Source organism: Sorghum bicolor, chromosome 5 (genome assembly GCF_000003195.3).
Source record: "Sorghum bicolor cultivar BTx623 chromosome 5, Sorghum_bicolor_NCBIv3, whole genome shotgun sequence".
NCBI lineage: Eukaryota > Viridiplantae > Streptophyta > Magnoliopsida > Poales > Poaceae > Sorghum > Sorghum bicolor.
In genome coordinates, this window is record NC_012874.2 from 3,522,099 (window position 1) to 3,535,443 (window position 13,345).

Here is a 13,345-nt window from a genome sequence, read left to right on the forward strand (position 1 = left end):
CTTTCTCTCCCATGATCTCCTCTCTGCCCTTGCTATCTGCAACAACCAAAATGAAAGATGGAAGGGTGGCTGCTGTGGGAAGGGGAAGCTCTAGGTTTTTGGATGCCAAAGGTGGGGTCGGTACTGTATTACAACACTATAGTATCTATGAACAGTAACATGGGCTGTTTGGGCCTAGCCATGGGCTAATTGATCGTCTAGTTAGATGTTTCAACCCAAACATAGTTGGTTCAGCTCATAACAACATCCCCTAAAAAAACTCATAACAACACAATTTTAAAATGTATTTATTTTTTTAACATTTCTGTTAGAAAAATTAAAATTAATGTGAACACATATTTGTTGTTTCTTTATCCTATAGCATGATGACAACTTCAGAAAACTAATCAATCGACATGAAGCACCACAACTAGCCAAGAAAACAATAGTTTTCACTTCTTGGGTATTACATTCTACCCCACTTAAAAGGAATTTGTCCCTTCCACCCCTTCAAAGTACACCACGCAAAAGAAACCTCACTTAAGGAACACATTCATCAGAACTTACAAAAAATGGTTGGGTTGGATTTTCATAACACTACTATAGCAACTACTTTATATCTCTTCCAGGGGACGCTTGGCCCATATGCCTAATGGGTTCCTCCAATAGCATGCATTCGTCAGGAGAAAAAGGATAGATATATACCAATTGTCTAGATTACACATTTGCACATAAATGTTAAGATTGGAAGTAAAAAAAACTGAGCTCACCGATAATTTTATATCATGTAGAAGAGTTCTAGTTACAAATTGGACTAATGTTTTCCACTTCATATTTCTTTATATGCTTCACAGTTTTGTGAGAAATTCTTCTAGTTTTTAAAAAGGTTTAGCATTATTATTCCTTTTAATATCTTTCCTTAATTTTATTTCTCATTTGTCTGTCTGCATTTTAGTGGCATAGGTATCCAAAAGGCATATGACTTCACATCTTGAGTACTGTTCTCTCAACTAGCAAAGAGAACTGGGGTTCACTCCCCAGCAACAAAAGCACACAACTACAGTCATTCAAATTAAATTGTAAAAGAAAATAGTTTGTTTGTGTGTTGTACTAATGGTGAGCACAAAGAGAAGACAACAAGATTGTACTCAATGTACATCGCTGGCCCATAACATCGACATCTCTATATATACCTTCAACACTACTTGTGGGCAATCCCCAAGATACATTGGATATCTCCCTTCAGTATCATGTCTCCAACAACTTAGCAGTTCAATGCAGTTAGGAGTGTCTTCATAGTTCTACAAGGTGACACGACAAGATCAATAATTTTTCTGTTTCCAGGAGATTGCATGCCACAAAAAGGTGAACGTAGTCTGAAGCTGGCAAGAGGCATTATACTGCCTACAATAAACGAACTTTTTGTCTGTGAGGGATGTCCACCAACCCTGGTTTCAGATTTTCAGTGATAGATTGTCTTATACATGTAATTTTGACTAATATCATGGACCATTAATAGTTCTCAATCATGTCACTTACAAACAAACTAATACAATCTGCAAAATGCTTCTGGTTTATTTATTATAATGTAGGACCCAGGAGCATCTAATGTCGAATAAGATTATTGGCTTAGTACAAAGAAGACTGAGAGGCCCATGCTCATAACTTGGACAGTTAGAACTGGAATTTTCAGCGCCTCCTAGCAGCAGTTTCTCTCTGAGCGTTGAAGTAGACAGCAGCTACAGGGAGTCCAAGATCATTTTCCTCAGCAAACTGTCGTGTGATGAAATGGTCCCTGGAGGATGGCATAGCTACAGTTTGCCTGCGCTTCTGCTTGAAGAGAACAAAAATGAACCTGTGGATACCAATGCTAGGTCTTGGGCTCTCATAGCTTATAACTTCTCGCCCTGAAAAATGCATGCTTATTGCTTATTAATTCGAGAAACAATTGTAACAAAGAATGGACTAAGCACAAAGCAGAGGAAAAACCTACCGAATGAGGCATCTGTTGTCCCAGGTATATCAGTCACGATCCTGCAAAGGCAAATGATAACACTTAGCCACAGCATTATTGCAATTTCAAGCGCTCAGAAAAATACGCTGTTTGTATATATGCAAGATGTGGTGCTATTCCTCTGTAAGAACATACTGACAACCCCAAGGTAAGAAATGCTGAATATTACCAGTGAAGGTGCTCCCTTAGATATGGATCACTTGGCCCTGGAACATCTGGGTCTGTCATAACCTGAAATTTTAGGAACTATGGCGATTAGGGAAGGTATAGTATGTATAGAATACTTGGAGTCAAGGATCAAGTATCTGACTACTAACCAATGTGAAGAAAGACCGCAAGTCACCCCCTTGAACCTCTACTCTTGGTTTGGATACAACTGCTGATGGGTAGATCTCATGGCCATTGAAGACAAGCTTGTTTGAGTTGTAGGTCACTACCATCTTCACACATGGGCTAAAGGAGTCGAGAACTTCTCCAATCACCCGACCAACTATGAGAGACTCCACAGATCTAGACATGGTTGGAGGGTCAATTATTTTGTTTTGCACACAGAAGATGCTCTTTGAATGCAGCAAGCCAATGCACTCAATGATGTGCCGTGAGCTGCTTATTGGGCATTGGTGGGAGGACAAGCCTCTATTTATAGTGGTTTGGATCCTTCTGCCAATTGTTGGATCAAAAGAGGATGTGAGGCATGTGTGTTTTTTTAGTTGGTTGTGCTGTGGATGCAGCTAAAAAGGCTACAGGAAAGATGTACCCCTTTTTCCAAGAAAGCCAACAAAGGTGTTCTTCAAATTCTCTAACTGTTACAGGTAGAATCTATGCAAGCAATGGTTCATGTATTTTCTTTCAAGTTCTAGGGATAAAGCATTTAGAATGTGCAAAATTGTTCTTTTAATATTTATGAACGTACTGTAGATATTCTTTCATGACTGAAACAAAACCTTCCAGATCACCATGGAGTCCTCAAGAATACCATTGTACTAGAACAAAACAAACCCCCAGGAAAGTGAATCAGTAAACACTACGGTGCTACACTATCTGGTATTGTTGGAAAACATGCTCACCTACCTACATGTAGGGTCTACATGACAATTCATTCCGCAGGATTTGATACATAATCATGTTATCAAATTGTTGTCTCGTTATCTCTGTACCTTTCAGAAATAGCATGTTAGATATTATGTAAAATCATTATTACCATCTGACTTTTGGAGAGCGCACTTCAAGCAATTTATTTTTATCTTTTTCCCTTAAAAAATGACATCTCGATGTAACTTTTTGTGCAAGTTTGGATGTATGGTTTTGTGGAGGTAAATGATAAATAAGGGGGACATTTATTTTCATTAGCTTGGAGACAAAAAAGGCCACACTGTCAACGTGGAAGGCTTTGCGCTCTGCAGAATATGATGCTTAGTCACCTTATCAAATTCATGCATTGGCTCTGCACTTTTTGAAGCAAAAAAAGAACATATGAGCTATTCTGGAAATATATATACTAGAACCTGATTCCTAGTGAACATACTTAAATACCTTATGATGAAAAGAAAAAGAAACATCTAGATGGAATTGTTCGTGGCGAGTTAGGAAGTATGGCTTTCTGGAGCTAAATGGGAAAAATGGAATATGGTTCTTTGGAATTATATGCATTGTTTTGGTGAAACTATCAATTGCATTTGCCATTCTTGATTTGATGTTTACTTGATTTATTGATATTCTTATCCTCCTATTTTATAATATTTTTGTATATTATTATATTGATATAAAATGCTGCACTGTCTGCATGGAAACCTCTCGACAGTCAGGTGTTCATCTTTGCTGGCTTACTTCATTCAGCTGTCTCTTTTTCTGTTAAGGAAAAGAGATGGTTTGAGTTCTATTGCTGTTACAATCTTTCCTCAAACTATAATAGCATCTGATTTATCACTATATCTGTTTATTTTGTTCTTTGGAATACTGAACAAGTCACTGAAAAGAATAAAGGAACAGAATGCAGTGCCGCCACCACTCCATCATGTAGGTGGTGTCTAGTGCTGAGAAGTCAATTCAATCATAAAAAGCTCATAGGTTCCTCTTGATTGAGGCATTAAAATATTTTTATAGATTTCCATAAGTGGTGGAGCCAAATACAGGTTCATGCATTCTTCTGTTATGGTCAAATGCCATCATGCCTGCTTGGCACAATGCTCTAGTGGTAGAGATGGAGACAAGTACAGCTTGGCGACAAATTTCTGCTCCTGGGCAATGCCATGATATTTGCTTGACACCTAGCTGGGGTAGTGGCGGAATCTCGTAGCTGTTCCAAGTCCAACCAATGGTAGCAGTATTAGCTTGGGGCTTTCTCATCCCTGAATCAAATGGTTTGCATTGATTTTACTAATTACTGATTTCATTAATTTCCATATTGCTCCCATCAATTATTATATTGTTTGTGTGTGTGTGTGTGTGGGGGGGGGGGGGGGGCTTTGATAAAGATCACCAATGGTCTTTGTCCAGTGAATACTAAGAGGGTACCAATAATGGATATTTAGCACATTTTCATACCATATGCATCTTTTGGTCAGTATCTTGTCTGGTGCCTGCTGAGCAAGCTTCACACGCAGGCAAGATCACCAATGTTTGCTTCTCCAGTGAGTAATCTTTTACTAGTAACCTGTACAAAAACAACATGAATGGGTAAGAAAATTTGCTTTATTTTAGACGATGTAATAAAACATAGTAGACTTAAGAAGTTTGTTTTATACAAACACAAAACAAAAGGTTGCTCATCAGCATTCAACTTTGTTAGTGAATTTTATCTGTCTCTAGGCATAACAGCCATTTTTTACTTCAGTGCAGATGGTAATGTTTCTTGGTTGTTGTCATAAGCTGCTTAAGTTGGAGGTGCCTCCACAAAAAGGAGCCGTCGACTGAGCATACTGACGGCAGGACCATTGTGGCATCCATACTGACGGGAGGATCATTGTGGGCCAATGCAGGGAGGCAATTAGATATTCAGATCATGGCATGAAGACTTACTTTGGAAGGAAGAGGCATGCCCCCAAAGAATCTCCATGGATCGATGTGTCTCCACCTGGTTGCCTACAAGTCAGTATCCAAGCAAACAAGATAATACTCTTTGATTGTGGAGGTTGACAGGGGGCTAGTTCCGTGCAGATTTGGTTCATGGACTGGGCAGTCAACGCTATATAATATTTTGATATATCAAATGTCAAATGTTAACCCCATTTGACGGCAAGCCACAGGTTTAGCAGAGAGCAAGTATATGTTCATATCCAATCTTGCAAATAGAGGTTATATTGAAGTTATGCTCGTGAACATCTAATTCATCAAATATCCCATTTTAATTTTGAGAGATTTTCTAAGTATATGGTTAATTATCTTATACTAACTAGGATTCCAAGAACCACCTCTGTGTAGTGATGGATCTGTTCAGCTGGTTTATTTTGGTGGCGTATAATAGAGGTGCACCTAAGGGTGTTGAGTGTGCTGTGTATACATACGTTGTCCTTATCTGTAGCCAAAAAGAATTATTTTGTTCAAACTTGAAGAGCATGAGACACCGTACAAGCATCTCAGTTACAAGACAACCAAGAAGATATCTTCAGTTTTGCTACAAGTCCCTCTGAATTGCCTAGACTTAGGGAAAGCTAATGCTCACTTTTAGTGTTTGAAGCATCTTTCATCTTTGTCGATTCCAGAGAAGTGAGATTAGGATTTGGGGGCTTCAAGGCTAGTGACCGGATGCAGCATGGCACCAGTGGGGTAAAATCGCATGAGGAGACTGTCAATGGCTCAAGGTGGAAGAAGATGCAGATCAGCATATGCAAAGGGTGCTGAGTGAGAAACACTCAGGTGTGCAGTTGACATGCCCTAAAATTCCACAAGTCGTGGTTGACCTTTGTATGCATAATGCAATCTTACAATGGCAAAATAGATCTCTTAAAGCAAGAATACCGGTGTTTTGGGTATTCTCTGAGCGCTGAGTCTTTATCGACAATGAGGTCAACAAGTGCCAATCTGTGACCCTAAAACCAATCCACAGAAGTGGGTTAATGGATGAATTGGCTCTTTGAGCTGGGATCCCAATCTGTGATCCTATACACGAATCACGAATGCACAGAAGTGAGCAGATGGATGAATGGCCTCTGATCTGGGATTCATTCGTGATACCCACAGATTCAGTTCAGTTGGTTACAGTACCAACTTGCAAGTCTGAGGTCATTTTGATCAGGTCAGTGCTGTTTCACTATCAATGTGCACTGACAGGCGACAATGGTCAACAGTTTCTGGAGCCTCTTAGTGACCATGTGTCACCACTCACCAATCAGACAATCAATACACTAGTCCCTCTCTACTTTGGAGGCTCACTACTTGCAAGTTCACCAGGTCAATATTTTGGTGAACTTTAGATATTCTTTTTCAGTACCCACTCACATTGAAGCAAATGACGCCTTCGTCGGGCAGAGCAGGGATCATGAATGCAGGGAGAAGATTGCAGCTCTGATCATCACCAGAGAGCAAGAGGTTGCCTCTGTTCTCTGAATTATTCACTGAGCTAAGCAACTTCTGATGTCTGATCTTCCAGTGATGAGGTAGGCACCAACAACTTGGAGATGACTAGGACTGTATTACAACAACATTGCAAATCTTATCTCTTATTCGGAGCAGTGATATCTCGCAATTGCAACCACCCTGCTCAAGACACAAAAACAGCAAGAAAGGAGCAAAACCTGTCAGATAAGCCAATTTGTGCAAAAAGTTTAAAATCTAGGATCCAGTCGAACTACGTAACTCATTCACTTCAATGCAATGTATCATCATTATACCATCAGGAGGCAACATCACATCTCCCAGGAGTAGCACCATAAAGTAAGGCAAACCATGCCAATCATCCTTGCACTAAAACATGCAAAATTCAATGTGCCCATGTCAGTTGTCACACATGCTTGCACAACAAAAATTTGAAATTCTGCAAATTAAAGCATATATTCAAATTTATGCTGCATTTTCAAACTGTGAACATAGATCTGGGTCTAAATAGACCACGTCGATATAACATTTACATGTCTAAAATCATCAACAGAATAAAGGTTTTTGAGAAAAAAGAATCATCAGGATAATAAAGCAAAAGATGCAGATGCAAATAAATAAGTAAAGCAGTGATGGGAAGCCATCTGATGCAAACAGATCAGCACTCAGCAATGGAATAAAGGACAGCCAACAATGCATGCTTTCCATGCCACTCAAAGCTATATTCACATTTGTCATCTCTCACCTGAAAGTACCAGATATAGAGAAAATGGCTCGTAAATTAGTATTTGTTCTGCCAATCGTGTTCCTCGGCTGGACACTCTGTCAACTCTCTAGTGACCATCTCTGAATCTCTGAAACATTGTGGCTCACCAGGTGGTAGGTGGGCATCCTCTGACATCTACCAGGATCAAGCTCAGGGATGGAAAGTTACCTTGCAATCTTGCATACAGAGAAGACAGAATACAGAAAGACAAGGCCAGGTACAGTATCCACAGTACATGCATTTGAAGGCACCAAGGACTTTATCCTGCCTGTTTCCAAGGTAAAGCACAGTCACAGTCTCACAGAACACTGGACAGTGAAGTGAAATGTTGGTTTGTCTCCATATTTTGCTTACTGGTTTCTTTGCCCATAAAGGAGCTTATGGAGAAATTGGGAATGTTCTTAGTTTCTTTTGATAGATCTGAGTATGGGGAAGGTGACCCAAATCCCAGGAGGGATGTCAAGAGCAAAGAACTGGATATCAAGGAGCCCGCTGACCAGCTGGATCTTGGTGTCTTGGGGTCTGGATGGGAGGATACTCTATTTGGGGATGCCTCCAGTATATACCTCACAGGCAAACACATAGATACAACTAAATACATGTTAATGAAATATGCAACTCAGAATTCAGATTTCAGAGTAAAACTGTATATGCTGCACTAATCGTCCCACAACTATCAGCTATTGGTGGCTTTCTTTCCCATTTAAAATGTCCAAGCAGGCCTTCAAGAAATTAATTGTGCCATAGCAGAGGTCCCTCTGACCTCTGGATTGTAAACAACACACCTTCCTTGCTCCACCAGTGGATAACCCAGAGGTGGCTCCCCTCTGCTGCAGGAACCATGCGCCACCCTGAAATATTTTGCAGGCATGATATGGAGGTTGTTCTTCAGAAGATGATGGCAATGCCAAGAACTATTGAGAAAAATCACAGCCTCAGATATAATACATAGAATAAAGGTTGTAGCACACAAAATAGTGCTCCCTCTGTTCCAAATTATAAGACGTTTTGACATTTCTAGATACATTGTTTTTATTAGGTATCTAGAGACATAGTGTATATCTAAGTACATAGCAAAAGCTAAGAAAAGACAAAACGTCTTATAATTTGGAATGGAGAGAGTAATTCACCGAGCTTGTAAATTGAACACACAATACAAGGATTAGCTTCTTATGTGTTCATGCCGTAGAGACAACAATATATTAGCATGAAAGTTACAAGAAGAAAAATAAATGAAATATTTGTATTAAAAGTTGACCAAAAGCAATGTTATAACCTACCCCTTTCTAACATATGTCGTCATAACATTGATTTGCTGTTTCATTTTTTTTAGAATAAATCAAGGCAACAAGGCTTTTGTGAATCAACCCACCATGATTTACTTGTCTTTTGGAAGTTGGGAATTTGTCCAATGAATATTACCAATCTGTTTCATCAAAATGAGAGTTCTGTATCAAGAAGCTTCCATTCCATGGATCAAGTATCATGAAGTATTGAAGTCCCACAAGGTGGACATATGTTCATGCTGGTAGATAGATGGACCAAGCGAATTCTCAAGGCACTCTTGGGTTGGAGAAGAGACCTCAGCTGCTCACAGTAGATCCATTTCCCAAATGCTGAGAACTTCAGCTGCAAACAACTATTTAGTTTTATTTTTTCCCTCAGGTTGTAATCCTACAGCATCAAGATTTCTCTAATTCAAAATGTGATAGCTATACTGTCAGCTTAAGCTATTTTTCTACAGCATATTAGGTAGTTAAGACAGCACGTGTGATGTCAGTACTTGTCCTTACTAACTCTGGTCCAAAATTTATGTCATCCTAGAAAGCATGTAATAAAAAAAATTTAAAATGTGATAATTACTCCCTCCAGTCCAGTTTATAAGGCATTTCATGTATGTCAGCAGTCAAACTTTATAAACTTTGACCAACATTTTTTAACTATTGTAATACAAACTTTGTACTGTTACATTTGTATAAGCAAATATACTATCCAAGAATCATAAGTCTATAATCATACACAATATAATATAATATAATATAATATAAATGAATGGTCAAAGTATAATTTAGGAGACCGTGCGTTTTCTGTTTTGGTAACTGTGGTGTGTGTTGTACTTGGGGCTCCCCCTCCCCTCTGGTTTCTTCTAAATATAATGAAGCGCAGTTCTCCTGCGTTTTCAAGAAAAATTTAGGAGACCGTGCTATGTCAGACTATGCCTAATAAACCAGACCTGAGGGAGTACTATATATAACGGTATTCAATTTTGTGAGATGGAAACATTAATGAGTCATCACCAAAATTACATCAACACCATTATAAATTTATTACTAGCATTATAGTAAAGATATTCAGAAAAATCAAGTCAATGGTGTGCATTGAAGACTGTATTAGTGACCTAACTAATAAGTGAATCCGCCAAAAGGCAAAAAAAAAACAGTGAACAAAGTAAAAAAAAAATACAAATGACACCAAAGAGGCAATCAAAAGGGTATAATTCTAGTACTTTAGGAGCATGACATGACAAGACAATGAAAAATTTCAGTCCATGAGCACTGCATATCTGACAAGTCAATATATTGTAGCATGCCTATGGCAAAATTGGTGATACAAGAATCATTTATTACAAAAGATTCTTGGAATGTTCTTACCAAGAGAAATCTTATGTATAACTGAAGAAAGCTCAGTCACAGAAAGCCATAGCCATTTAGTATTTGATATAGTTGGTATAAGGAATTAACAGTGGTCAGGTTTCCAGTACACATCATCAAAAGAAAATAACAAAAGGGCAGAATATCATGAGAGATCTTCAGAAACCGGAGCGAGTTCCTGCCACCCAGTTTCCAATTAAAAAACATATCTCCATGAGTATAATGCCAAGCAAAGAACTGACACGGATTAAGCCACAATAGGAAGACTTGCTTGTGCTCAACTATTCTTTTGGTAAGAGATCATGATTCCAGTATCTTGTTTTTCATCTTTTGATAGAGTTGCCCCCCAAACTCCATCTATGATCTCCTGAGCAGCAAGAGGAGATATTTTTGTGCATAACTATCCTTTTGAAAGCACCCAGCAACATAACTCAGAGAACATTGTCTCAAACTCTCTTTTCATTTCCCTTTTGAAAGGTATAGCCCACAAACACCACATCATCTCCAGACCGAACTCAAGTGTAAATATGCTTGAAGAAATGAGCAAAGCTAAATAATGGTACACTGATGAAGAGAAATTTGCGATACATGAGAAGTTCTTACAGGAAATATCAGTGATGCAAGGCCAACAGGACAATCTTTCAAAGAGGCTAATCCATTCACCCCAAAACAATATTCTCCAAGTACTCGATTGCATGGTACATGTGGCCTTTATCAAATCCCTTGAACAATGCATTATGTGTGCAATAGTCTGGAGGAATACCATTTTGATGCATCTCAAAATACAATCTTATTGCATCAGCCCAGTTACCTTCTCTACAGTTCCCATCTATCAATAAAGTATACGTGTATTTGTTTGGCGCTAATCCCCTTTCCAGCATCTCGTGAAAATGATGATAAGCCAACAGAGTTCTGCCTGTCCTGCATAGTGCATGTATGAGCACATTATATGTTATTTCATTAGGTTCAATCCCCACATCCAGCATCTTCCGGAACCAACCATATGCTGAGTAAAGGTTTCCTCTTCTACAACACGTGTGAATTAATATGGTGTAGGTCACAACGGAGGGCTGCAAACCATCTGAGACCATGCCATTAAGAAGTTTCCTTGCTTCACTTAGGAGTCCTCTTTCACAGTGTGCATGAATCAAGCAGGTGTATGTGATACAGTCAGGCTGTAAACCATCACTGACCATCTTCATCTTCAAATCTTTGGCATCTTTCAGGTTACCAGTCTTGCACAGTCCATCGATAATAACATTGTATGTGACCGTATCAGGATATATCCCTTTCAACATCATCACCTCCCTCAACTGGAAAGCCTTATGAGTATCCCCTAGGATTAGCTCCGCACAAATCCTTGTATTATAGGCAAAGCAATCTGGCTGCAAACCTTTGCTCAGCATCTCATCAAAGAACTCTCTTGCCATAGGAAGGTTCCTCACCTTATGTGAACCATTCATGAGAATTGTATATGTACAAACATCAGGAAAACACCCCTGTTCTACCATTTCCTCTTTCAATCTCCTAGCTTCCTCTAAACCACCTAATCTACAATAACCATCTATAAGAGTGTTATATGTCAAAACTGTTGGTGCTAAACCTGCACGCCTCAAATCACCAAGCAACCAAAGAGCCTCCTTCAAATTACCTGCCTTACAATATCCATTTAGCATAGAATTGTATGTGATCAGGTCCGGCAGTAAGCCCATCGCTCTCATTTCAGCAAATTTCAGCTGTGCAGCCTCTACCTGCTCACTTTTAAGCAGCCCATGAATGATGGCATTGTATGTCACCAGTGTAGGCATAATGCCCTCATTCTCCATCTCCATCTGCAAAGCTTCAACCTTTTGTACAAAACCCCTTTCAAGCAAGGCAGTGATAAGTGGGTTATAAGTGAAGGATGAGGCCTTCTTGGACAACCGCATACTGTCAACCAGCTTTGCTGCATTCTCCAGATGACCTTCCCTGGCCAAGAAACTAATCACCACATTGTACGTGACATCATTCAGCAAGCAACCGCCCCCTTGGGTTTCCATCTCCTTGAGCAGCATGGAAGCCTCGTCCTTCCTCCCCTCCTTCAGGAAAGAATCCAGCAAAGTGTTGTATGTGACAATGGTCGGCTCAATTTCGAGCTGGAGCATCTCTCTGTATACAGCACGGACGTCGTCCCACCTGGCCGCGTCACGGAGCACGCGCAGCACGCAGTTGCAGTCCCGGACATCAGGGGCCACGCCGTGGCACGCCACCACGCGGAAAGCCGCAAGGCACAGCGTCGAACAGGCGGCGGGCGTGGCGTCACGAGCCTGGGATTCCGCCGAGAACTTGGCGGACAAGCGTAGGAGGAGGCTCAACAGGGAGCGCAGGGCGGGAGAGAGGGGAGCGGCGAGCAGGAGGGACAGGACAGGGAGGAGGAGGCCGAGGTGCAGGGCGCGGAGGGAGACGGGGTAGGCGGCCCGGATGTGGTTGGCGTGGGCGAGCGGCAAGAGGACGGCAGCGAACGCGGAGGCGGAGCGGGGGAAGCCGCGCGGGGTGGCCTCCGCCCACCGGAACAGCTGGCGCGCGAGGCCCGGGAGGCCCCGGAGCGCGGCGTGGACGTCGCCCGTGGCGAGCACCTGGCGGAGAGGCTCCGGCGGCGCGGGATCAGAGGCGAGGAGCGCCGCGAACGGGCTCTCCTCAGGCAGCGGAGCCGGAGGAGGAGAAGGCGGTGGCGGTGGCGGGAACAGCGCCGGCAGGGGCAGGGGCAGGGACGCGGAGGAGAAGCGGGGGCTGGAGATAGCTGCGGCGGCGGCGGCGGCGGTTACAGGAGCTTGTGATTTGCAGTGTAGGATGTTGAATAGCATGGATTATGGTTCTGGTACCACCCGGCGACGCCTCGCCATGAATGACGGCGCGGCGGCGAGGAGGAATCCGCGGCGCGTCCGCCAGATTCCGGCGGCCGTATGCGGTCGAGGGCGCGCGCCCCAAGGCTGAGACCCCCGACCTGGGGCGGCGGGGGCGCTCGACTGAGATGTCCAAGAAGCGGCGGCGGCGGCTGGTAATGGAGACGGCGCCACGGGTGCGAGAGGTAGGGATCGGAGGAAAGAAAGGCCACGTGCGGCACTAGCAGGTTTGGCGCTGGCGCCGCCGCGGCGACGCGCGATCTGTACCGTCTATTTTGCATCCTGGTCTGATTGTGCAAGAAGAGATACAATTTTCAGTTTCTCACCTAAAAAAATCAGATAAATTTAAAATTATAATAACTAAATTCATATATAAATAATATTAATATATTAATTAGAAAATATATTTTCATAGTTATACTATTTGAAAATATAATAATACCCAATATATTTATGGATATGATTTTCTATAGACTTAGTCTGACTTATTTCAATCCTATTAGGACGGAGGGAGTATATC

The 13,345-nt window shown here is 41.5% G+C and overlaps 2 protein-coding genes across 3 annotated transcripts; both read right to left on the reverse strand.

Annotated features, from left to right (window-relative positions):
* LOC8058543 (CEN-like protein 2) lies at positions 1,416-10,518 on the reverse strand. Of its 2 annotated transcripts, XM_021461293.1 has the most exons (10): positions 9,944-10,518; positions 8,665-8,921; positions 7,272-8,143; positions 6,789-6,895; positions 5,012-6,688; positions 4,538-4,646; positions 2,311-4,289; positions 2,163-2,224; positions 1,973-2,013; positions 1,416-1,886 (listed from the first exon to the last, which is right to left on the reverse strand). In XM_021461293.1, the coding sequence occupies exons 7-10, from the start codon at positions 2,509-2,511 to the stop codon at positions 1,669-1,671; spliced, it is 522 nt and encodes a 173-aa protein (XP_021316968.1). In that variant the 5' UTR covers positions 2,512-4,289; positions 4,538-4,646; positions 5,012-6,688; positions 6,789-6,895; positions 7,272-8,143; positions 8,665-8,921; positions 9,944-10,518; the 3' UTR covers positions 1,416-1,668. The 2 variants fall into 2 exon arrangements, with proteins under 2 accessions (XP_021316968.1, XP_002450283.1); XM_002450238.2 differs by lacking the exons at positions 4,538-4,646; positions 5,012-6,688; positions 6,789-6,895; ... (1 more) ...; positions 8,665-8,921; positions 9,944-10,518 and having other exon boundaries at positions 2,311-4,396.
* Positions 9,983-13,042, reverse strand: LOC8070636 (pentatricopeptide repeat-containing protein At1g22960, mitochondrial). Its single transcript, XM_002450239.2, has one exon. It carries the CDS (start codon positions 12,784-12,786, stop codon positions 10,603-10,605), a length of 2,184 nt encoding a protein of 727 aa, XP_002450284.1. The 5' UTR covers positions 12,787-13,042; the 3' UTR covers positions 9,983-10,602.